General features: G+C 40.6%; 1 protein-coding gene and 1 pseudogene across 11 annotated transcripts in view; one reads left to right on the plus strand and one right to left on the minus strand.

The window, feature by feature from the left end:
- The window catches only part of LOC309620082 (26S proteasome non-ATPase regulatory subunit 4 pseudogene), a 198,910-nt pseudogene extending 174,633 nt beyond the window's left edge, over positions 1 to 24,277 (plus strand). The window contains exon 2 of the transcript XR_014249912.1: positions 20,197 to 24,277. The product of XR_014249912.1 is annotated as a 26S proteasome non-ATPase regulatory subunit 4 pseudogene (transcript). The remainder of the gene's footprint in view (positions 1 to 20,196) is intronic.
- ATP11C (ATPase phospholipid transporting 11C (ATP11C blood group)) overlaps positions 1 to 26,240 on the minus strand; it is a 166,455-nt gene that overhangs the window by 117,700 nt on the left and 22,515 nt on the right. For 8 of the 10 annotated variants that reach the window (XM_082376054.1, XM_082376053.1, XM_082376048.1 and 5 more), the window contains exons 3-4: positions 14,772 to 14,818; positions 14,594 to 14,673 (exon numbers count right to left, since the gene is read on the minus strand). The exons of the other annotated variants lie outside the window; for them this stretch is intronic. In XM_082376054.1, the coding sequence (XP_082232180.1) occupies positions 14,594 to 14,673; positions 14,772 to 14,818 (127 nt within the window). The remainder of the gene's footprint in view (positions 1 to 14,593; positions 14,674 to 14,771; positions 14,819 to 26,240) is intronic. 10 annotated transcript variants of the gene reach the window in all.

The raw sequence follows: 26,240 nt of genomic DNA on the forward strand, positions 1-26,240 counted from the left end.
GTACCTACTATGTCAGGCTCAGAAGATATAAAGAAGAATAAGATTCTGCCCAACCTCCCAAAGAGGTCTCAGTTTAGTGAGCCCAGTAAATGAACATTGATACTGCATGCTGACAAACGGAGATGAGAATAATAATTATAATGGTTAATATCCATTCAAGATTTACCATGTGCCAGGTATCTTTCAAAGCATTTCATATGGATTAACTCATTTACTCCTGATAACAACCCAATGAAGTAAGTAGCTACTAGTTTTCCCATTTTATAGATGAGGAAACTGAACCACAAAGAGATTATATGACTTATTCTAGGTCAGGTGGCTGGAAGGGAACAGAGCCAAGATTTGCATGTTGACAGACTGACTTTCAAGCCTGCATCCTTAACCCCAATACTACACTATCTTAAATAAATGTATAAATCAAGATTATGTAATCCCGGATAATAATCCTCACAGCAAAGCTATGAGGTAGGTTTTATCATCCCCACTTTAGAGACGAGGAACTTGAAGGACAGCGAGGATAACTAAATCACTCAGTCTTCCAGCTACGTAGCAGAGCCAGAATACAAATACACATCGGCCATAAATCTCTTAATATATTAGAAATGTTAGCTCTAACCCCATTGTAAAAGTGGACCACTATGTATATAGTTCTTCCAGAGTAGCAGTATCACACTGAAAAATACTCAAGTTTTTAAAATGCCTTAGGCACATGGTACCTTGGGGAGTAACTTCTGTAGCATCTGTGTCTGAATTAAACAGTTACCACAGAAAATAATAATTCTTGAGGACTAGCAATATACACAGCACTTTGATTTGTTTTGATAAGAAAAGAAACCCCCCGGAGGAGAAGACAAACAGGACACAGGACTGACATTACAGTGTTGTTGGTAGTAGAGTTGGGTCTGCTGTAATTACACTGTGTGCTGCACAGAGAATTGTTCAGGGAGGAAAATTCTATGTTACTTGTGGACTTTAACTTCAAAATGATTTTACCTATGAAGTCTACCACTTAGGAAAACACATTTGTTAGCATCATTCCTGAGAAGCATATAAAATAGCACTCATCAGGGCCACACAGCAGCCTGAGTCATATGCTTCTGAGTTAGAGGAGAAATTAGAAAAATTTTATTAGCGGAAAATGCAACATTTCCAAAGATTCTGAAGCCTTAAGAAAAAAAAAAATTCCCCTAAGTGTTTTCTAAGAACAAATATTAGCAAAAAAAGTATTTTAGAATAACTGAAGCATATGTAATCGTGTTAAGGATTCTTTACATATCTAAAATAATTTTCTAGTTTATATTACATAAAATGAATCGCAGTGTATGTGTAAGATAAATATTAAAGTATAGTTTTACAGTTATTAATTTTAATTTGCTCTTTGAATATACTCTCCAGTATACTTTTAGGACTTAACTTCTTACCAATGAAGCCACAAGTTTCTTCACTTTAAGAAATCCAAGGTTGTTTTAACTGTATGCCAACTTTTGAAAAGTAGCCAAAACTTTCCAAAAGAACAAATTATCAACATTTGAGATGAACAATAATGGTATGATCTCTTATCCAAGTGTGTGACTGATACAGACAGTGGGGGTCAAGAAGACCTCGGATCAAAACGCTGGCCCTGCCACTTACTAGCAAGGTATGTCATATTTGGCAAATTACTTGACCACTATATGCCTCAGTATCCCTATATGTAAATTGGAGCCATACTATATTCCTATAAGGATTAAACAAAATAACATATATAGAGTGCCTGACCCATATTTGGCACTCAGTAAGTGTTAATTTCCAGCACCACCACCCACACCTCCATTTTCTGAAAAGAGTAAGGAACAAATATTAAATACTACTTTTGCCAGATGGAGCTTAGTACACATACAGTTTCACTTTCCAAGATACGAAAATGAGTAGTTTTCTGCCTTTCTGCATCAGATTCCGGGAAACTGACTAAGATGCCTACCCTGACTAGATGTCAGTCTTTACAAGCCTGGACCAATTTCCTTCCTGGCTGCAAAAGATGGAGGGCTCTGAAGCTGATGAAAATGAAGCAAGGAGGTAAAAAAGGTCTCAACTGAGACAGATCTACTAGCCCAAGCCTAGCCTGGAATTCGATAACAGTAACAATATTCCTCAAAAACTGAAGTCTGAATGGGCTTACTGCTCTAATAAAGGTCAAAGTTCAAAAGTTCCCATTTCTGTCTAAAATGTTTATGGTTTTCCTTTAGATATTCACATATCTAATTTAAATGAGCTGCTATAATAATTATTTAAAAATCCAAAACACTAATATAAAGACAAAATAATAGTGTTGAAAAATCTGTTTTAATTCCATTCAAACATTTATTTCACAAAGAATTATTTGATACTTTCAAGCAATAACAGACTGGGCTCTGGAAATGCAGAAATAAACATGTAGCTATACTAGGTATCTCTAAGGCCAACTTCCCAAGAGAGAAATAATAATAACTAATCCTTACTGAATGTTTACTAATTACCAGGCACTCTTGTAATATGTTATACAGACCTACTTTTTTAATCTACATGACAACTCCGTGCAGTAAACGACTTTTAGCCCCATTTTACAGAAAAGGAGACTCAGGCACAGAGACTTATGTAAGCTGCCCTTGGTCACACAGATAAAAAGCCATGTGTAGGATCCGAAGTCAGGCATTCTGGCTCCAGACAGTACACTCATAACATACTCTCTGAGGCAGCTGACTGAGGCAAACATTCTTTCAATCATTCAACAAACATTCTCTGGGTGCCTACCATGTACCTAGTACTGGTTTAGGAAGTGAGAATACAAGTTAACCAACAGACAAAAATTCCTTCCTTCGTGGAGCTTATATTCTAGTGGGAGAAGACAGACAGACAATAAACAAGGTAAGTAAAATATACAATATGATAGATAGTCATAAGTGCTAAGGACAGCAGTATCAAGGGAGAAAGATAAGAAGTGTTTGGGGAGATTGCAATTTTAGATAGAATTGTGAACAAAGGGCTCCCTGAGAAGGAGGCTTCATGACTAAAGGAGGGACTCCCCTCACCCTGCTCACACACAGACATGGAGAAAGTACATAAAGATTTCCCCCACAGCTGTAGTCTCTAAAAACTCACAATCTGGTAGAGAAGACAGGCACTCAAATAGATCACTATAATCCAGTGTGGTGAATGTAACATCAGACGAGGTATAGGCAAGAGGGGGCAAGGAGGGCGTCTAACTCAAACCCAGTTAGGGGTTAACCAAGACTTCTTAGATTTAATGCCTGAAGCAAGTCTGACAAAAATGAGGCATTAGACAGACTAAGAAACAAGAGGGAAGATCTAGCAGAGGAGCCAGCAAGTGCAAAGGCAGGAGATGGCAAGGAGTGACTGAGTGATCTCCAAGGAGCTCTCCTATTGCTGAAGAAAAATGTTTAAGGAGAAGGATGGCCAGAAGGAGAGGCAAGGCTGGACAGGCACCAAGCACCCTGGGGTACATGTGACCACATTCACCTAGGCAGGAACTTTTGAGGGCCTGGGCCATAGATAGCTTCTGCCATGAGAATGGAAAAGAGTGGATGGAATTGCTAGAGGAAAAAACTAATAGGACTGGGAGATTTCATGGATGACAGTAAGTGGGAACAGCATCCACTCAGACAGGGCACACAGAAGAATCAGATCTGTGACTGGAACGAGCTGTTTGGGACAGACTAGTACTTCTGAGGTGTCTGTGGGAAAGGCAAGTGGCCCTCTTCAGTAGGCAGGCCCAAATATAGGTCAGGGGAGAGGACTGGTCTGGAGAAGAGATTTGCTCTTCATCTGCCTAAATTCAACATAGAGGGCATGACAATGGATGAGACCACCCCACAAAAAGAGAGTCAAGGACAGACCTTTAAGGAACAACAACATTTTAAGGGCTCTCTGATTTTATAGTGCTGGACAATATATATCAATTCACATATTTAAAGTGTACATGTCAATAGTTTATAATATGTTCATGGAGTTGGGCAACTATCACCATGATTCAGTTTCAGAACATTTTCATCCCCTAAACTGAAACTCTGAAACTGTTAGCAGTCACCCTCCATCTCCCCATTTCCTCTCCTCCCCAGCCCTTGGTAATCACTAACTTACGTTCTGCATATTCTGAGCCTTTTCTATAAATGGAATCATACACTGTGTGATATTGTGTCTGACTTCTTTCATTTAGTGAAATGTTTTCGAGGTTCATCCATGTTGTAGGATTTATTAATACTTTGTTCCTTTTTATGGATGTATAATATTCCATTGTATGGCTATACCACCTTTTGTTTAATTATGCATTCATCAGTTGGTGGACATATGGGTTATTTTCACCTTTTGGCTATTATGAATAACGCCGCTATGGACATTTGTGTACAAGTTTTTCTGAAGAAATATGTTTTCATTTCTCTTGGGCATATAACTAGGAGTAGAGGTCCTGGGTCATATGATAATTCCATGATTAACTTTTTGAGAAAATGGCAAACTGTTTTCCACAATGGTTGCACCATTTTACATTCCCACTAAAAATGTATGAGGCTTTGCTGTACACCTGAAACTAATACAACATTGTAAATCAACTATATGCCAATAAAATTAAAATATTTTTAAAAACAGGAAAAAAGTTTATGTTTTAAATAAGAATGATGTAGTAAAAAGTTATAAAACATTCTAGTTATAGATGGTAATTATTTTTCAGGTTCCACTTCTATTGTACATCGATGAGAGGAAGCTAAATTGAAAGGGATTAGTATCAAAATGGAAAATAAAATGGAACTTCCAGCTGAAAACAGACAAAGAAACAAACAAACAAAAAATGTATGAGGGGCTTCCCTGGTGGTGCAGTGGTTAAGAATCCGCCTGCCAATGCAGTGAACACGGGTTCGAGCCCTGGTCCAGGAGATCCCACATGCCGCGGAGCAACTAAGCCTGTGTGCCACAACTACTGAGCCTGTGCTCTAGAGCCCGTGAGCCGCAACTACTGAGCCCATGTGCCACAACTACTGAAGCCCGGGCGCCTAGAGCCTGTGCTCCACAACAAGACAAGCCACTGCAATGAGAAGCCCGCACACCGCAACGAAGAGTAGCCTCGCTCGCCACAACTAGAGAAAGCCCGCACGCAGCAACAAAGACCCAGTGCAGCCAAAAATTAAAAAAAAAAAAAAAAAAAGAATGTATGAGGGTTCCAATTTGTCCACATCTGCACCAACACTAGTTATTTTCCTTTTTTCTTTTTAAGTGGTCATACTAATGGGCCTGAAGTAGTATCTCATTGTAGTTTTGATTTGCATTTCCCAAACAACTAATGACATTGAGCACCTTTTCATGTGGTTATTGGCCAGTTGCATATCTTCTTTGGAGAAATGCCTATTAAGATCCTTTGCCCCAAATGTTGAAAAGATGTTCAACATCGCTAATTATTAGAGAAGTGCAAATCAAACTACAATGAGGGGCTTCCCTGGTGGCACAGTGGTTGAGAATCTGCCTGCCAATGCAGGGGACACGGGTTCGAGCCCTGGTCTGGGAAGATCCCACATGCCACGGAGCAACTGGGCCCGTGAGCCACAATTACTGAGCCCGCGCGTCTGGAGCCTGTACTCTGCAACAAGAGAGGCCACGATAGTGAGAGGCCCGCGCACCGCGATGAAGAGTGGCCCCCGCTTGCCACAACTAGAGAAAGCCCTCGCAGAGAAACGAAGACCCAACACAGCCATAAATAAAATAAATAAATTAATTTAAAAAAAAAACAAAACAAAAAAACAAAAAAACTACAATGAGGTATCACCTCACACCAGTCAGAATGGCCATCATCAAAAAGTCTACCAATAATAAACGCTGGAGAGGGTGTGGAGAAAAGGGAACCCTCCTACACTGTTGGTGGGAATGTAAATTGGTACAGCCACTATGGAGAACAGTATGGAGGTTCCTCAAAAAACTAAAAATAGAGCTACCATATGATCCAGCAACCCCACTCCTGGGCATATCTGGAGAAAACCATAATTCAAAAAGATACATGCAACCCCAATGTTCACTGCAGCACTATTTACAATAGCCAAGACATGGAAGCAACCTAAATGTCCATCGACAGGTAAATGGATAAAGAAGATGTGGTATATATACACAATGGAATACTACTCAGCCATAAAAAAGAATGAAATAATGCCATTTGCAGCAACATGGATGGACCTAGAGATTATCATACTAAGTAAATGAGACAGAGAAAGACAAATATCATATATCACTTATATGTGTAATCTAAAAAAAATGATACAAATGAACTTATTCACAAAACAGAAACCAACTCACAGACAAAGAAAAACTTATGATTACCAAAGGGGAAAGGGTTGGGGGATAAATTAGGAGCCTGGGATTAACAGATACATACTACTTTATGTAAAATAGATAAACAACAAGGTCTTACTGTATAGCACAGGGAACTATGTTCAATATCTTGTAATAACCTATAATGGAAAAAGAATCTTAAAAAGGAATATATATGTATAATATATATATATCTGACTGAATCACTTTGCTGTACACCAGAAACTAACACAACATTTTAAATCAACTATACTTCAATTAGGAGAAAAAAGATCCTTTGACCATTTTTCAATTGGGCTATTTGTCTTTTTATTGTTGAGTACACACTGTTTTAGAGTTCCCACTCTGATGCTTACTACCTGTGGGACCTCAGATAAGTCATTTAACCTTTCTCTAATCAGTTACTTCATCTATATATTGGGAACAACAGTACCTGCCCCATAGGGCTGTGAGGATTAAATAAGATAGTCATTGATCATTAAATGGTAGCTATTATTGTTCAAAATAATATTTACACACACTTTTAGATATGTGTGTTCAGATGTGTGATGATGGTTTTCATTCTTATTGTTTCAAAAGTTTTTTTTACACTGGCTTTATTTTTAAACTATGAACTATCAAAATAGAAAAACTTTCAATAATAATATCATTACTCCGATTTTTATTTTAAAAATAGCTTGTGTGATTCTACAAACAAGAGTAAATAAAACTATAGAAGGATGTTTGTTAACAGCATTGTTTAAAACAGTAAACAAAACAAAACGAAACGAAATAATCCAAATATCCATCAGGAGGGGACTGTTTAAATTAACCGTGAAATATCCAAACAATGGACTATTGTGCAAATGTTAAAATATATGAGTAGCTCAAGATGTACCAATATGAAATTATCTCTAACACACGTCAAGTAAAAAAGCAAATTAAAGAATATTATATATTGTATGATTCCAACTGTGTATATAAAAAAGATATATATTCATAAGCATAAACGTATGAGCATGTGTGTATGCACAAGTGTGTATATGGTTCAACAGACATAAAAACAATTTGAACACCCAGACAAGAAATTTAACAGTGGTTACCTCTGGGGAATAGGGCTGCAAATGAAGCGGGGATGTAAACTTTTTTATATCTTCTATAGTTTAAAAAACGTTTTAACCACATATAATACTTTTCAATTTAAAAAAATCCTGTTAACTGTCAATCATATTTTTCTCAGTCATATCTATCCTAGTTACATAAAATGTAAATGAGAAAACCTGAATTAAAATAAATCACTCCTATTGATTTATTTTAATAAATAAATAAATAGGTAGAAACTGATCTGAATCTTAAGTTATTATAAAGCATACTTCAGTCCCTGTTTGGGTGACACAACTTGAGCATTTTAAGACAACTCAAGGAATTAAAATACAGGAGTGCTAGCTTTATACAGCAAAAAAACTTATTTCAACCGTAGTAACGTTCAGAACAACAGCATCTGAAAGAGTCCACATCAACCCTGATCATATGATCAAATGTATGATTTGTGTCAATTCTGAAGAAAATGTGACACCCTGAAAAAGCTTTAGAGAATGATTGCACAGATTCATACTTTCAACAAACATTTATTGAGCATCTACTATGCATTAAGCAATCTGTTAGGTACCAGAGACTATGATAAATACTAATAATGGAAGCATGTATAAAATGCTCTAGGGAATTCCCTGGCAGTCCAGTGGTTAGGACTTCGCGCTTTCACAGCCCAGGGCACGGGTTTGATCCCTGGTCAGGGAACTAAGATCCCGCAAGCCCCCCCGTCACCAACCCCAAGAAAAAAAGCTCTAATGGGCACAGAGCACAGGGATGGGAGAGATTCATTCTGACCGAGGCTGTCAGGGAAGAGAGATCTAGGACAGCTTCAATGAAGAATCCACATTTGAGCAGGGTCTAGGACTTCATCAGAGAATGGGAATGGAGGGAACTCCAGAAAGAGGGAAAAGCAGGAACAAATGCCTGAAGGTATCTGGCAAACACCTAGAGGCATCTGAGCCTGTGAATAATCCAGTATGGCCAGAAACCAGGGTACTGGGGAGAAGAGAAGTAGTCATAGAAAGGAGGCTATAAAGGTAGGCCTGAGAAAACCTGTGAGGGAATTTAGAGGTAACTGGATATGGCAAGACTGATATTTTTAAAAAGCACCCTCTTGATTAAAAAATGTAAGAAGATAATTACTTTAAAAGTCAGGATAGGGACTTCCCTGGTGGTCCAGTGGTTAAGAATCCGCCTTCCAATGCAGGGGACACAGGTTCAATCCCTGGTTGGGGAACTAAGATCCCACATGCCACAGGGCAACTGAGCCCGTGCAACAACTACTGAGCCCGTGCGCCACAACTAGAGAGACCACATGCCACAACTACTGAGCCTGTGTGCTCTGGAGCCCACAAGCCACAACTAGAAGGAAGCCAACGTGTCGCAACTAAGACCCAACACAGCCAAATAAATAAACATTTTTAAAAAAAGTAAGAAAATGAAAGTCAGGATAACAGTTATTTTGGAAGGAGGGAAGGTTTATGATTGGGATAGGGCACCTAGAGGGACTTTCGGCATGGCTGACAATGTTCCATCTCTTGATCTGGATGGAGATTTTAAGTATGTTTGCCTTGTAATACTGTATTAAGCTACTCATTTGATTGCTTGGTGTTTTGAATCCTTGTCTCATTTTACCATACAAAAAGCTGAAAAAGAAAAAAAAAGTACACCCTTTTGTGACACTGTGTAGTTAGACTAGGGAAGAGAGGGAACCAGCAAGAAGATAAGGAAAGAAGTTATGTTGTGTAGGTATAAGATGAAGAGGGTGAAGCCCAGGGCAAGGACAATGGGAGTAAGGAGGAAATAAACCCATTTGAGAAACATCTTGAGAGTTAACTGCCAGAGGCTTAGAGAAGACACAGAGAGTAAGTTCACATTTGGACATATTGAGTATGAGATACCTTTGGGACTTCAAATACTACTTTTCCTTTTTAAACTTACGGCTTTCCTTTACTTTGGTACACATCCATCAATCATAATATTCTATTCCCTATCAGTCATAATTCAATTCTTGTTTTCGGCTTTCAAATAGGATAAAGAAGTGAGACGGGAGTAATTCTTGATGTAACAGCAGACTTGGAAAGAAAGGAGGAATATGGTAAAGAGAGATGTGTATAAACATACATAAAGGAGAAGCTCTTTGGTGAAATCAATGACTCAGTAGTGAAAGACAGAAATAAATTGGATAATATCCCAAGTGAACTATTCCACTAAAATGGAAGAAAGGATCTGTAAAGCAAGGGCTGTTGGGTCAAAGAGTTTCCCAACCTGATCAACAAAAATCAAAGGAGGGGACTCTATCATGCAGCCATGTTCATTTCTTCCTAGGTTCTTCCATGTAACCTAGGAAGAAATATAATAGAAATTTGAAGGTGAGAGAGATGGGCCAATGAGAAAGAGAAGAAAGCACAGTGGAGGAGTAGGTGATCTTACTTATGTACGAGCCAAAATGAACTGTCCTCACTTGAGAGAAGAATTAGATATCAGCAACTGTGTGTGTGAAATTAATTACAGAATGGGCCACAGCACCCCATGTGCCTAGAGTCCCATGCTGCTTTATCACAGAACAGGCACTCACCAAAGGCATGAACAACCAACTTTTATAATATGCACCTAGAAATATTAAGATTTTACCCTCACACCCTAGCTTTTTCTACTTCATGTTAATAATAAAACCTAGCTACTATTTATTGAAAAAATACTCTATGCCAGGCACAGTCTAAGCCCTCAGCATGCAGTACTTGGTTGAATCCTCACAGCAAGCCCATGACGTAGGTGCCAATATTCATCCTCCTATTACAAATAAACTTGGGTCCCTTCAAGTGGCACCTCTGGGGAAACAAGACATGAGGGAGAATGCATAGGACAGAACTGGGCCTGGGCCTGGGCCTGGCTCATACATAGTCCAACCCAGGTCACCAGGGTAAAACATTACATAGGGATTAGGAGTTAAGTCTCCAGTTGCTGATCATGAGTGATTTTGTGGGACCTTATCCTCAGCATGCCTATCTCCTCTGGCAACATGTGGCAGTGGTAGGCGGTTGGTAGTGATACTGAGATTTGGGATCCTGGCCAGCTCCCTGTTTCTTTCCATCAAAAATATGGCCAACATCTGGCAGCGTCAGCAAATGTCAAGATGAGTCTTCACTAATTCATACGTTACAAACTGGATTGTCAAAATTGGTCAAATTCCATTACAGAATTATAGTTCAGCTGCACTGAACACTAAATACATATGAGCCATTAGGTGGGCCTTTAAATCTCTTTGCTCTATGGAAATTTCTATTCTGGTAGTAGTTGTAAGAGATTTGATCTTTATCATACTTTTCCTGGCAGCAGTAAAATTCCATTTCCATCAACTCTGTTTCCTCTTAGGAAAGAAGTCTCTCAGGAAATACTCAAAACATTGTTTTTAACAAACTTCTCAAATTATGAATCATTTTCAACTGCCAGGAAAAAACTCCTGCCCCCACTGTTTTGCATCATAATATACCCACTGTTTTGCATCATAATATATTCCCTAAAATGACAGTTTTGGGGCAAGACATACTTACTTGACTTTGCTCAAGCAGTTCACTCTGCCTCAACTATCTTCTCCCTTAGATCTGCTTGTCCAAGTCCTACCAACTCATTCATTCAACAGTTATTTCCTGAGCACCCAGTAGTTTTTCAGATGCTAGGGGTTCAAGTAAGTGCATTAGAAATTAACTAGGCAGAGATTTGGGGATGATCATTGTAGGCAGTGGGACCATCATCTGACATGCTGAGAATTTCCTTCAAGGAAAAGTTTCCCAGAAGAGGAAACATTTAAAGCTAGCCCTTTAAGTACAAGCAGGAGGAGTTCAATGGAAGAGGAAAGGCATTTACGAAGGCTAAGAGGAAGGCCTCCAACGACAGGGAGCACAATTGAGCTGCTGCCTCAGAAATTCATCCTAATGTTTGTGCTGAAGGCTCGCTTCCAATGGGTTGCACCTGACCAATGACAGTACCTCAGGGACAGGACGGTACTGATCACTGACTTCTGGACTCCCCAAAGGCTTTTCTGAAACTTTCTTCAGCTGCATAGCAGTCTAGAGAGCTTCCACCTAAGCTACTCTCTCTCCTCTTCACTAGGGGTCAGGCGTGCATCATGGACTTGCATCATGGGTACTCCCACCCTTCCCATCTCCCCCTCCCCCACCCCCCTTATCTCTCACATAGGTGGTTGGTTATAAAATCCTTGCCGTTTAATCCTAAATTTCTCCTTCTCAGAGGACCCAGACTAACACAGCGTTCTAGACAGAGGGCCCACCATGAGTTAACACCCAGAGGCATGAAAAATCATGACGTGCTCTGAGCACCTAGAAATATTGATTTTACCCTCACACCCTTACTTCTTCTACTGCATAATAATAATAAAACCTAGCTACCATTTATTGAACAAATATTCTATGCCAGGCACAGCGTAAGCCCTCACCATGCGTTACTTGGTTGAATCCTCACAGTAAGCCCATGATGTAGGTGCCGATATTCATCCCCCTATTACACTGTCCTTTTTTTTTTTTGGCTGCAGCATGTGGGATCTTAGTTCCCTGACCAGGGATCGAATCTGCGCCCCCTGCATTGGAAGCACAGAGTCTTAACCACTGGACCACCAGGGAAGTCCCATCATCCCCCTATTACAAATGAAGAAACCTGCATCCCTTCAAGTGGCACCTCTGGAGAAACTAGACATGAGAGAGAATGCATAGGACAGAACTGGGCCTGGGCACAAAGGAGCGCTTGCCTCATACATAGCCCAATCCAGGTCACCAGGGTATTGAGATTTGGGATCCTGGCCAGAGGGGTGGGTACAGAGGGAGAAGCTGGGCAAAATCAGAGAAGGCCTTTTATGTCCTGATAAGAAGCTTGGACTTGGTCCTCTGAGAAACAGGGAACCACCAGAAAGTTTTAAGCAGGGAAAGGGCATGTGTTTTCAAAAGACCGTTCTGCTGGCAGAATGAAGGATGGCCTGGAGTAAGCAGAAATGGAAGCATCTCTGTGTATGCTTCCATCTTGTCTGCTGGCTTGTGAGGTCCTAAAGAGTAGAATCATATTTTTTGTTTGTTTTGCTTTAATCTCTACGCCTCTGTAATGATTAGGAAAGTGTTTAACACAAAGTAACTACTCAAGAGGCCACACCAAATCTACCAGGCTAGGCCTCACCTCACTGCCCAACATTTTAATTAAAACCACCCCAAAAGTTTAATGACCAACCTTTGAACATTCCTGCTTGGACACTGTAAGTCTCCGTCTAGGCAATCTAGAAAGGGAAAGTTACACATATGAAGGGTAGAAGTTCCTCTCAAAACTATCTCCCACCAACTACTTGTTTCATGAACTCTCTTTGAAGCTGCCATCAATCACATTTGTTGATCCTAATTGTGGGGACAAAGGTGGTCATTAAACATTTGGTTTTTGAAGGTTTACCAGGTCAATGAGCCAGATCAGGCTTAAGACCCAGAGGTCTTATGCAAAGAACACTGGACAAAAACCAAAATTGGGTTCTGGACACTGGCGCAATATCCAAAGGTGATCTTTGGGAAAACATATCCCATAGGTCTATTTTTTCATCGTAAAGCAGAAATAAGACCTACCCTACTTAAGGTGTCAATTATATTAGAAGATGTTATCAAGGTGCTTTGAAAACAGTAGTATGTAAAATACTGGGGTTTTTTTTTAAATTAATTAATTAATTTATTTATTTTTGGCTGTGTTGGGTCTTCGTTTCTGTGCGAAGGCTTTCTATAGTTGGGGCAAGCGGGGGCCACTCTTCATCGCGGTGCGCGGGCCTCTCACTATCGCGGCTTCTCTTGTTGCGGAGCACAGGCTCCAGACGCGCAGGCTCAGTAGTTGTGGCTCACGAGCCTAGTTGTTTCGCGGCATGTGGGATCTTCCCAGACCAGGGCTCGAACCCGTGTCCCCTGCATTGGCAGGCAGATTCTCAACCACTGCGCCACCAGGGAAGCCCCAGCAGGAGGTTTTAAATCAAATTTCAAACTGATTTAGTAAACCGGTATTGTTTTGACTTAGAGGTGGGTAAAAAATAGAGGAAACTAAGTCCATTCTTATAAAAAGGAACTTGCTCTAGGCTATTTTGGCAAAAGAATTAAACAAACAACTACAGAAATCATTTTCCAAACCCAAATTAATTATTTCCAGTTATAAAGTACGTTTAATGGTAGGAAATTAATAATGATGACAGTAATGGACACCATTATATTGAGCACATTCTATGCGTACGGCACTTTACCTGTATTATCTTTATTCCTCATAACAACCAAAGTTAACAGTCTGTCTACATTTCAAATTAAAAACAAAATAAAAAAATGAGTCTCAGAGAGACAAATGTGCCATAAATCAAGTAAATGGCAGAGATAAGATGAAAACCAAGATATCTAAAAATCTCAGGTTTTTAGATGGCAATAAAAGGTGGTAGAACGTTTCTCCCTTTCCTAATCTCAGTCAATCTTTCCTCCACCCTCCCGGCAGTCCTGCCCCTCGCCCCCCATACCCAACCCGGTTCCCTGCCCCGCCCCTCCCCTGCCACATTCAGACACTCACTTCCAGAGAGGGGCATTAAAGTGTAATGGGTTGATTACCCAAACAAACAAAAAACACCAATGAGAGAAATCAAAGACATAAGTAATTGGAGAGATATAGCGTTCATGGATCAGAGGACTCAGTATCATCAATATTGCAATTCTCTCCCAAATTAATTTATAGATTCAGTTCATCCCCAATTCAGCATTCAAGTCAATGCTCAATAAAATCTAAGCCGGCTTCTTTTTTAGAAATTTACAAGATGATTCTAAAATTTATATGGAAAAACAATCTAGGATAACCAAGACAATTTCAAAAAAGAAAAAGCTGAAGGACTCAAACCAACTGATCTAGAGGTTTACTATAAAGGTACACTATTCAAGACAGTGTGATACTGGTAGAAAGATAAACACATAGATCAATGGAACAGAATCTGATCCATACATATACAGGCATACCCCAGAGAATATTGTGGGTTTGGTTCCAGACTAGCACAATAAAGTGAATATTGCAATAAAGTGAGTCACACAAATTTCTTGGTTTCCCAGTGCATATATAAAAGTTAAATTTACACTATACTGTAGTCTATTAAGTGTACAATAGCATTATGTCTAAAAAAAAACACCAATGTACATACCCTGATTAAAAGATACTTTATTTTTATTGCGAAAAAACACCAACCATCATCTGAGCCTTCAGCAAGTGGTAATCTTTTTGCTAGTGGAGGGTTTGAAATATTATGAAAATTACCAAAATGTGACACAGAGACATGGAGTGAGCAAATGCTGTTGGAAAAATGCAGCCGACAGACTTACCTGACACAGGGTTGCCACAAAACTTCAATTTGTAAAAATCGCAGTATCTGCAAAGTGCAATAAAGCAATGTACAAAAAATGAGGTAGGCTTGTATATGGTCAACTGATTTTTGATGAAGATGCCAACTTAATTCAATAGACAAAGGATAGTCTTTTTGTCTTTCAACAAATGATGCTGGAACAATGGGACATATCTATATTTTAAAAAAAGAACCTCAACCCAAACCTCACTGTATACATCTAACTTGAAATGGATCATAGACTGAAACATAAAACCTAATGCTACAAAACGTCTAGAATAAAACAGAAGTAAATCTTCATGATCCTAGGTCTGGTAATTATTTCTTATATAGGACAGAAGAAGCATGAACCATAAACGAAAAAGTGATCAATTGAATTTCATCAAAACTTAAAACTTTTGCTCTTTAAAGGATATTAAGAAAATTTTAAAAATAAAAAGACAAGCCACAAACTGGAATTAAAAAAAAAAAAAAGGTACAGTCACTTTGAAATACAGTTTGACAATTTCTTACGAAGTTAAACACACATCATAAAACCCAGCCATCCCACTCCCTGGTATTTACTCAAGAGAAATAAAAATATATGTCTACCCAAAACCTGAACTGTAAATGATTACAACTTTATTCATAATCACTGCAAAATGTTAAACTATCCAAATGTCCATCAATTGGTGAATGGATAAACAGATTGTTGTACATTCATATAATGTAATTCTACTCAGCAATAGAATGCAGCAAACTACTGATAAATTCAATGACATGGATGACTCTCAAAAGCATTATGCTAAGCAAAATAAGCCAGATTCGAAAGGCTACATATTATTTTTTTAGTATTTATTTAATTAATTTATTTATTTGGCTGCACCGGGTCTTAGTTGCGGCACGCGGGATGTAGTTCCCTGACCAGGGATCGAGCCTGGCCCCCCTGCATCTGGAGCGTGGAGTCTTAACCACTGGACCACCAGGGAAGTCCCAAAGGCTACGTATTTTGATTTCACTTATACGAGGTTCTGGAAATGAGAAAACTATAGAGACAGAAATCAGAGCAGTGGTTGCCAGGGGTTGGCAACATAGGGAGGACACTGCTACAAAGGAGCATGAGGGAACACTTTGGGTGACAGAAAATTCTATTGCCTTGATTTCAGTGGTGGCCACAAGCTATATTAAGTTTGTCAAAATTCATAGACTTGTACATACCTAAAAAGTGTGAATTTTACTTTATGTAAAGTATATCTCAATAAACCTAAAGAAAAGCATACTATCTCAGAAATGGCCGACTATTTTAGGCAGAGATCTACATCTAATAGAACTAAAACTGCTGAGTTTTGACTGAAAGTTCAAGATCCATGATTAAAGAACAGGAAGACAAGGAGGACAAAGTTCATGACAGTGCTGTGTGTCTTTCACTGCTCATTGATATAACTATGTAAAAAAAAAAGGGCTCTCGTAAGAAGGAGATAAATGTATATATAATTTAGGACCAAAATACCCCATTTGCTATTTATTTGAAACAGATCAACTTAAAATGATAAATGGCCACTAATTGTTCTCACCAATTGCTTGAGTTTGTAGATGACTCATTCAAAGTATTGCTTAATAAAGACAGGAACTTGTTCAAGTACTAATTCCCCTCACTTTACAACTGTTCTGATTTACCAGAGCAGGAAAGAAGCATTTTCATTCTGTGCAATTTCTTTCTCTTGATTAGAGTTTTGAAGAGACACGCGAGAAGCTTATCTTGGCAGCAGAGGCTGCCAGGTAGGAGAAGGTGAAGAGTTGTCCAACCTTCCCCCCACCCCCGAAGGGCCTTTCTCCCTGTATGGCAGGCAGGCTGTTCAGTGATAGTTGCAGGCAGGTGTCTAGCCATGGATAAGCCAGTGAGCGTGGTCCTAGGTTGGCAGGGAGCTACAGTCAAAACAATGGTAGGAGTCTTTTAAGTAGCATTCTCAGTGCTCCAAGGGAGACCTAAAGTGAAAAATAAGACTATAGAAGACTTGTCTTCATTTCTTTACTCATCCATTCATCCAACACATATCTATTGACTGCCCATTCTGGGCCAGTCTCTGTGTTAAGGCTGAAGACACAGAGATAACTGCCTGGTGTAGAGTAGTTCACAATCTTTGGGTGGCAGGCATGGGGGTGTATAAGGGGCAATAGCAGCCAACAGGTCAAAGTACACCTTAATGGAAAAGGAAGGTCAGAGTTGTGATTTACTCGTCCCTGTGTACCATCTTCCATCAGGCTTTCACAGTGCCCCGGGAGTTCACCGTGGAGACGAGACCGGCAGTCATTCCAGGTAGCAGGAACAACATATGCAAGAGAAGTGTGAGTAAGCACGATGTAGCCAGGAAACTGCATGAAATTCAGGGGCACTGAGAGCCTGATGAAAAATGGTGTGTATGGGACTGGAGAGGCAGGCATGAACCAGAAGGCTGAGGGCTTCATAAGTTGTGTCAAAGAGCTAGATGTCTGTTTGCGGGGTAAACAATGGGGAGCCTATTAGCAGGGGAGTAACAAACGAAGACTTGCATTTAGAAAGATGATTCCAAGGGCAAGTCAAGGATAGACAGAGGCAGAAAGGAGGCTCTCCTCTCTACTGAGTAGCTGAAAAGCTGGTGGTGGACCAGAAAGTTGGTGTTAATTGAAGTGGCAGAAAGAGCTCCTCCATGAACCAACCTTCAGTCATGCAGAAGAAATGACCCATTCCCCTACCCACTGCATGCCTCTAGCTAGCAATCATGATTGTTTATTTCTCTATCCCCCCTGGAGTAGCAGCTCTCTAAGGACAGGAATGGTGACAAACACACACACACAGAGACACACAGACACACACACACACATGAATGCCTGGCTAAAAGCAGATGTTGAGTAACTGTTGACTGAATGAATAAGTGAATAAATATATGAATGAATTGATAGTTTGGGGCCCAAGAAACCAGTTGAGAGCTGTTGAAAATGTTATTGATGGGTTATTTTGGGAGTTGGTAAGTTACCCATCACATGGAAAGTTGAACTAGATGTCTTTGAAAGTCTCTTCCAATGTGAAGATTTATGATTTGAGGCCACTCCCTGTGAAAGTAACAAGTGGCTGAAAAGGGGATACATGAGATTTGTTCTAAGGAAAGACAAAAAAATGATCAAATAAAAAACGTCAAGGAGTGAGTTTATAATATCAGGGAATAACAAACTAAGGCAGCTAAAAGGTGACAGATTTTTATAAAGAGAATGGAAAACACTGACTGTCATAATTAAGCTTCTGAAGGCAGGCAGTATGGTAGATCAGGCCCTGTCATCTATACAGACACCTCCATATTGGAGGGAAGGAATTGGAGGGAAGGTGCTTGGAGATGGACTCAGAAGCAAGCTCTAGGAGGAAATCCAGGTAGGCAAGAGAGCATAATTGGCAAAGGAGAGTGGGCAGCAACAGGCAGAGGTCCAGATAGGTGGTCAATGAGCAAACATCAGGATACTCAGCAAGGAGAAAGCAGACAGAATACTATAACAGGTAAATCTGGTAAAAAGCAATTGGTCAGTGAGCATCAACAAAATCAACAATGGGTAGCAGAGTCCCAAACACAGGCATGGGTCCAGGCAGAGTTCAAGTTCCGGAGAGGCCTGGCTAAAAGAAAGCATATTTCTACCCTTGGAGTAACTGCGGTACCAACCACTATACCCAGACAAGGACTTCACAGAGGGGCCCAGGTTCTGGCATGGAAGTAAAAGGCCAGTCTTAATTACAAGGAACTAAGCAAGAGCAGCCTTAAAAAATGTAAGCACACAAAGTCAGAATGAGACTAGCAGACATGCCGATCTGCTGAGCTGGCAGCCAGAGGTTCCCAAATTCTCTCCAGCTCAGGACAGGCTGGGGCCCAAAGCTTCGTTCAGGGCTGACCTGCCCCAACTCTGTCCACTGGAGAGCAGTGAAGACATGGAAGTCAGCAGGCCCTCACAGCCCTCCCAACATCAGACAGCATGAGGCAAGGCCATGAGCAGAGAAGATCGGCAATGAAAGAGAAAGAGCGAGCCTGTCACATGGGAAGGACCAAGGAAGAGGAATATGGAATTCAGTGTATAGAGATCTCTGTTCACCCACCTCCACTTTCTCTACCTACCACCACTTCCCTAATCCAGAATACATATCTTAAAAAGCTCTATGGCTCATAGCTATTACCCAGAAATCTTTTTCCTAATGTACTGTATCATATCGTACCATGGAATTGGGTAGACAGCCCATATTGCTACTCTTGTTTCCCATTCTGAACCACAAACTTACATGGTCTTGAGGGGTATAAGCAATGCTCTGACCTATCCACTCTTACTATATGGATGAAAATCTGATGACCACCGAGGGAAGTCACATAATAAAACTACCCCCAGGCTTCCCTGGTGGTGCAGTGGTTAAGAATCTGCCTGCCAATGCAAGGGACACGGGTTCGAGCCCTGGCCCGGGAAGATCCCACATGCCGCCGAGCAACTAAGCCCGTGCGCCACAACTACTGAGCCTGCACTCAAGAGCCCGCGAACCACAACTACTGAGCCCATGTGCCACAACTACTGAAGCCTGTGTGCCTAGAGCCCGTGCTCCACAACAAGAGAAGCCACCACAATGAGAAGCCCCCGCACCGCAATGAAGAGTAGCCCCCGTTCACCGCAGCTAGAGAAAGCCCGCGTGCAGCAACGAAGCCCCAACGCAGCCAAAAATAAAAACAAACAAATAAATAAATAAATTTATTAAGAAAAAAAAAAAACCTACCCCCAAAACTACACAAGTAGTGGCAGAGCTTATGATAACACCCAGATGTCTCTGCTCCTTTCATGTTTGCAGTATCATCAAATCTGGTAGAGATGTCTGTTATTAGGAAGAAAAATTGAGTTAAATGCATTCATTCCTAATTTTTAACCCTTCCCACTGAGCTCACACACAGCCCAACAGAAAACCTCTTTCCATCTGCACAGACGTTCCTTGATACATGACAGAATGAAAATCCACTAGAGGCTACACAATTTAGATTATCCGACTCCAAAGCAAGAGAAAGCCTCAAGCAACACCATCTGATTATGTGATTTTGCTGCTGTGGAGAATTAATCAAATTCATCCTAGAGGTTCATCTGCTGCATGACACACTCATTCTTTGATAGCAAAACTCTTCTTTTCCTAGTACTTTCTTTTTTTTTAAAATTAATTTATTTTAATTTATTTATTTTTGGCTTGCTGGGTCTTTGTTGCTGTGCGCGGAATTTCTCTAGTTGCAGTGAGCGGGGGCTACTCTTCGTTGTGGTGCATGGGCTTCTCATTGCGGTGGCTTCTCTTGTTGCAGAGCATGTGCTCTAGGAACATGGGCTTCAGTAGTTGTGGCACGTAGGCTCAGAAGTAGTGGCTCGCGGGCTCTAGAGCACAGGCTCAGTAGTTGTGGCGCATGGGCTTAGCTGCTCCGTGGCATGTGGGATCTTCCCGGACCAGGGCTCGAACCCGTGTCCCCTGCATTGGCAGGCAGATTCTCAACCATTGCGCCACCAGGGAAGCCCTTCCTAGTGCTTTCTGATCTTCATCTGTTACTGTGACTAGCATTTGAAAGAATGTAAATAAGCAGGAGGTTGCTTGATCCCTAATATCTATATAATCCTTTGTACTTATACAAAAGCTGGGAAGATAGAAAGGGTCTCATTTCCACTATTACTTCTGAATATAAAATGAGTGAAAAGAGAAGGTAAGAAAGTCTAATAACTGGTAAATCATGAATAATTGAGATGTCATAACATTTGAAGAATGTGATTTAAATTATTTAACAATATTCATCAGTGGTCAAACAGAATTTTGTTGAAAAACTCAGTATATTCAGAAAAGCTAAACAAATATACACTGTACACCAACAACTTGACCTTGATCAACTTTTGTTACCTACAAAGTATTGGCTATTCCTTAAATATGGTTTATTTCTCCAATTAATAAGAGTGGGCCTTGGGGGGAATAAAACCCTAAAATTTACCTAAAACCATGTTTTCTTTAACTCAAAGTAACATCTGTTGAATAAATAAATGAAATGAACCATATTCCTCTCCAGAATCATACAGGTAGAAAAATCAGTAAAAATCTGTTTTAAAAAAGACTAACTTCACAGTGAAGAAACCTGACAAATGCTACCCCAGCCAAGTGATCAAGTTAACATCATCAGTAGAAAGTCATGTTGATATTATGCATGGTGGATAAGATGCGATGAGGACAGCCCTTCACTTCTCCAGTCTTCCTCCTAAAAAGCCATAATCCACATCTTATCTTGAGAAAAACATCAAACAAATCCTAACTGAGGGATTTGCTACAAAATCCCTAACCGGTACTCCTCAAAACTGTCAACGTCATCAAAACCAAGGAAAGTTTGAGAAACTGTCACAGCCAAGAGGAGCCTAAGGAGACAGGATGACTAATTATGGTACGGTATTCTCGATGGGATCCTGGAACAGAAAAAAGGACATTAGGGACAAACTGAAGAAATGTGAATGAAGTATGGACTTTAATTAGTAATAACATAACAATATTGGTTCATTAATTGTGACAAATGTACCATTACTAATATAAGATAATAATAAGGGAAACTGTGTAGGGCATATGTGAACTCTCTGTACCATCTTTGCAAAGTTCCTATAAATCTGAAATTATCCTAAAATGAAAAGTTTACGAAAAAAGTTTAAGACGAATTCTAAAAATAAGTACTGAATTCTTCCAGGTGCTGAACAGATACAAATATATAAGAAATATTAGACAGTAACATTAACAAATTAAGAGTATAAACCTAAATATTCTTTGACTGTTTTTTGGGGGGGGCATATCTCTCAAATTGAGGGAGTCCTCTTAGACCTTATTAGCCAGAACTTGGATTAATAAATGTACGCAGCTAAAGGACTTCCCTGGTGGCACAGTGGTTAAGGATCCGCCTGCCAATGCAGGGGACACGGGTCCGAGCCCTGGTCCAGGGAGATCCCACATGCTGTGGAGCAACTAAGCCCGTGCGCCACAACTACTGAGCCTGCGCTCTAGAGCCCACTAGCCACAACTACTGAGCCCATGTGCCACAACTACTGAAGCCGGTGCGCCTAGAGCCCGTGCTCCGCAACAAGAGAAGCCACCGCAATGAGAAGCCCACACACCTCAACGAAGAGCAGCCCCCGCTCACTGCAACTAGAGAAAAGCCCGTGCGCAGCAACAAAGACCCAACATAGCCATAAATAAATAAATAAATAAATAAATGTGCGCAGCTAAAAAATCCCCCAATTTTTTCTATTTGCCTTATGATAGATGTATTAACTTATTTATATATCTAATTATAATGAGGCATGTTGCTTGCTATTTTCCCTACTGAGGAGTCAACCTAGAATCCAAAACTACTAATAATATACTAAAGGTTAACTTCACCAAAAAGTTTATTGTTTACTTTCTGTGTGCCTTTCAATCTTTCTGAGAAGTGCTTTAAGTGTATTTTAGGAGCCAAGAACATGAATTAGGGATGCGGTGAGGAAGAGTAAGTGGGGCTGCTGGAGACAATGTTCCCGTGGAGCTGACCCTCGTCATCAGTCTCTGAGCAAGTACTGTCACTTGTTTTAATTCCTTCTCCCTCATCCTTTGCTCCCTTTAAATCTGGTGCTTTCTAGGAATGAACCTTCTTTATGACATATGCTGTATATTATTTGGTTTGAAGAAGCCTTGAGCTTGTGAAGTAAAGCGATGTTCTTTTTCAAAGCTCTCAGTTCTTAAAATATCAGAACTTGCAAAAAGCACATGCAGGGTTGTTATTATCCCTTCAGATCAATAGCTCAGTCACTGCTATGAGATATTAAAAAAGGAGTTAGGAAGACAAGCAAATCTTTTGGGCTGCATCTATTCTGGCAAAAGAAGCACAGTAGAGAGGCACCGACATATTAAAAACCATTTTAGCAAGTGAGTTCTTGCCAAGCAAAAGAAAATCCTGGGCCACTCTATCTACCCAAATGTTTTCATAGAGGTTTTAGCTAGCAGGCAATTAAATTCTAGGAGCAGCTACAGGCAAACAGAGGCTTGGAGGCTAAGGAATGAGAGTATATGTGGGCAACAGCTAGACACAGGAGCATTTGCAAAACCACGTTAGGTTCCCCTAACTTCCCCAGAACAAATATTCACTTTAATTTCAAATCCCTTCATCAGCTGAAATATACTTCACAATTTAAATAAGCATTTGAGGTCGGGGAGGGAGGAAGGCGGCAAGATGGTGTTGGAAAGCACTATGGTTTGCGTGGACAACAGTGAGTATATGCGGAATGGGGACTTCTTACCCACCCGGCTACAGGCCCAACAAGACACCGTCAACATAGTCTGTCACTCCGAGACCCTCAGCAACCCTGAGAACAACGCGGGCCTCATCACCCTGGCCAATGACTGAAGTGCGGACCACACTCACCCCTGACACCGGCCGCATCCTCTCTAAGCTCCACACTGTCCAACCCAAGGGCAAGATCACCTTCTGCACTGGCATCTGCATGGCCCATCTGGCCCTGAAGCACCCACAGGGCAAGAATCACAAGATGCGAATCACTGCCTTTGTGGGAAGCCCCGTGGAGGACAGTGAGAAGAATCTGGTGAAACTGGCTAAACGCCTCAAGAAGGAGAAAGTAAATGCTGACATTATCAATTTTGGGGAAGAGGAGGTGAACACAGCAAAGCTGACCGCCTTTGTAAACACACTGAATGGCAAAGATGGAACCGGTTCTCATCTGGTGACAGTGCCTCCTGGGCCCAGCTTGGCTGATGCCCTCATCAGTTCTCCGATTCTGGCTGGGGAAGACGGCGCCATGCTGGGTCTTGGTGCCAGTGACTTTGAATTTGGCATGGACCCCAGTGCTGATCCTGAGCTGGCCCTGGCCCTGCGAGTCTCTGTGGAAGAGCAGCGGCAGCCGCAGGAGGAGGAGGCGTGGTGGGCAGCTGCTGCCTCTGCCGCTGAGGTGGGAATTGCTACGACTGGGGCTGAAGACTCGGACGATGCCCTGCTGAAGATGACCATCAGCCAGCAGGAGTTTGGCCGCACTGGGCTCCCTGACCTAAGCAGTATGACTGAGGAAGAACAGAATGCTTATGCCATGCAGATGTCCCTCCAGGGCGCAGAATCTGGCCAGGCAGAATCAGCTGACATTGATGCCAGTTCAGCCATGGACACATCTGAGCCCGCCAAGGAGGAGGATGACTGTGACGTGATGCAGGACCCCGAGTTCCTTCAGAGTGTCCGGGAGAACCTTCCAGGTGTGGATCCCAACAATGAGGCCATCTGAAATGCCATGGGCTCCCTGGCCTCCCAGGCCACCAAGGATGGCAAGAAGGACAAGAAGGAGGAGGACAAGAAGTGAGACTGGAGGGAAAAGGGGGCTGAGCCTGTTCAGGGGGCCGAGTAGGGTGGGGTGGGATATAGGGTTAGATGTGCTGTCTGTAACCACTGCAACCGAAATAAAGCTTGGCAACTTTTTTTCTTTAAAAATAAATAAATAAATAAATAAATAAATAAATAAATAAATAAATAAATAAATAAGCATTTGAAACATGTCAACTGCATATACCTGTCTCCTGATTAAAGTAAAACTTAAAAGGAAACACCAAAAAATAATGGAGAAGGCCCCACTCAGCGAGAAAGATGTTATCTGGAATCTCATATTTAAAAAACAAACTCTTGGGACCTCCCTGGCAGTCCAGTGGTTAAGACTCTGCGCTCCCAATGCAGGGGGCATGGGTTCGATCCCTGGTCAGGGAACTAAAATCCCGCATGCCACATGGTAGCAAAAAAAACAAAAAACCCACAACTCTTGGGCTACACTTAGTGACTTGTTTCCAAAGAGTACAGTATGGAAAAGAGGAAAAACAGCAGCTTTAAAGTGGAGGAATCAGGTAAACACTACTTTAGACAGGTGATCAAGGTCAATGCCAACCATGATAAGTCATGTTAATAATTTGTACTCTTTACACCTGAAACTAACACAACATTGTAAATCGACTATACTTCAATAAAAAAAATTTTTTTAAATGTACTCTTGATATGGTGTAATGAAAATGGCATTTCACCTCACCAGTCTTCCTCTCAAAACTCAATAAGCGCCAGTCTAATCATAAGAAAAACGGACAAATCCCAATTGAGGGACATTCTACAAAATATGCGACTAGTATTCCTCAAAACTGTCAATGTCATCTAAACCAAAGAAAGTCTGAGAAACTGTCACAGCCAAGAGGAATCTAATGAGATATAACTAAATGTGATGTGGTATCCTGGCTAGGATCCTATAACAGGAAAATGACATTAATGGAAAACTGAGAAAATCTGAATGATTAAGTATGGATTTTAGTTAATAATAATGTATCAATATTGGTTCATCAATTGTGACAAATGTACATTACTAGCATGAGATGTTAATAATATAGGAGACTGCACGTGGGGTGTGAAAACTCTGTACCATGTACGCAACTTTTCTGTAAATCTAAAACTATTCTAAAATTTAAAGTTTTTAAAAACATTGAAAAAAATCTTTTGTTGGTTATCTCCCTTCTCCATTCAAATCCTGTGCTTCTAACCAAATATTACAAAGAGAATCAATGAGCCTTGGGCATCTGTTATATATGAGAAAGAAACCTGCAATTAACTTCCTATGGATCACTTAATAGTCACCAGGTGGGAATGGTTTGTCAACAGTGTCCTTGAGTCAAACATGGTGCAAATTTAAAGTCAATGGCAAAATCGGGGATGAGTGACCTTTAACAATGCAGTCAATCCATCAGCAAAAGTTTGATGATGTAGCACAGCCCTGAAATCTAAACACAGCCAAGAATATGCACATCTAAACCTTGCTAATACTTCAAAATGCATTAGATATAAATCTAGAAACTATGACAACCTAAGCTTTAGCAAAAATCATTTTGACCCTGTATAATAAACATTAAAAAATTAATGGGACTTCCCTGGCAGTCCAGTGGTTAAGACTCCTCACTTCCACTGCAGGGGGCATGGGTTTGATCCCTGGTCGGGGAACTAAAATCCCACATGCCACACAGTGCGGCCAAAAAAAAATTAAAAGCAAAGCACTCCAACACTAGAATCATGGGCATTACCAGTTTTACAAGCATTTCCTGGAATCAGATGGCACTAGATAAAAGTTAGATTCAGAGGGGGGAAGGTTGAAAAATATTATGGAATTTCTAAAGTCCAGGTTTGGGTTGATTGATCAAGCAGACCTTGTTTACATTTCAGTTGATATCTGAAGACAATTGATAAAATGGGGGTGGGGGAGGGTGGCAGCTGAAAAGTAGTTTATTACCACCCACTGTTGATTAGAAACAATGTACCTAATTTCAAAAGTAGGTTTAAGTTGCACTTCATATTTTACTTAGTCAGAGTCAACCTTCAGTCAGTATTTTTTGTTTGTTTGTTTGTTTGTTTGTTTTTTCAGT

Source organism: Balaenoptera borealis (assembly GCF_965194805.1).
Source record: "Balaenoptera borealis genome assembly, chromosome: X".
Classification (NCBI taxonomy): domain Eukaryota; kingdom Metazoa; phylum Chordata; class Mammalia; order Artiodactyla; family Balaenopteridae; genus Balaenoptera; species Balaenoptera borealis.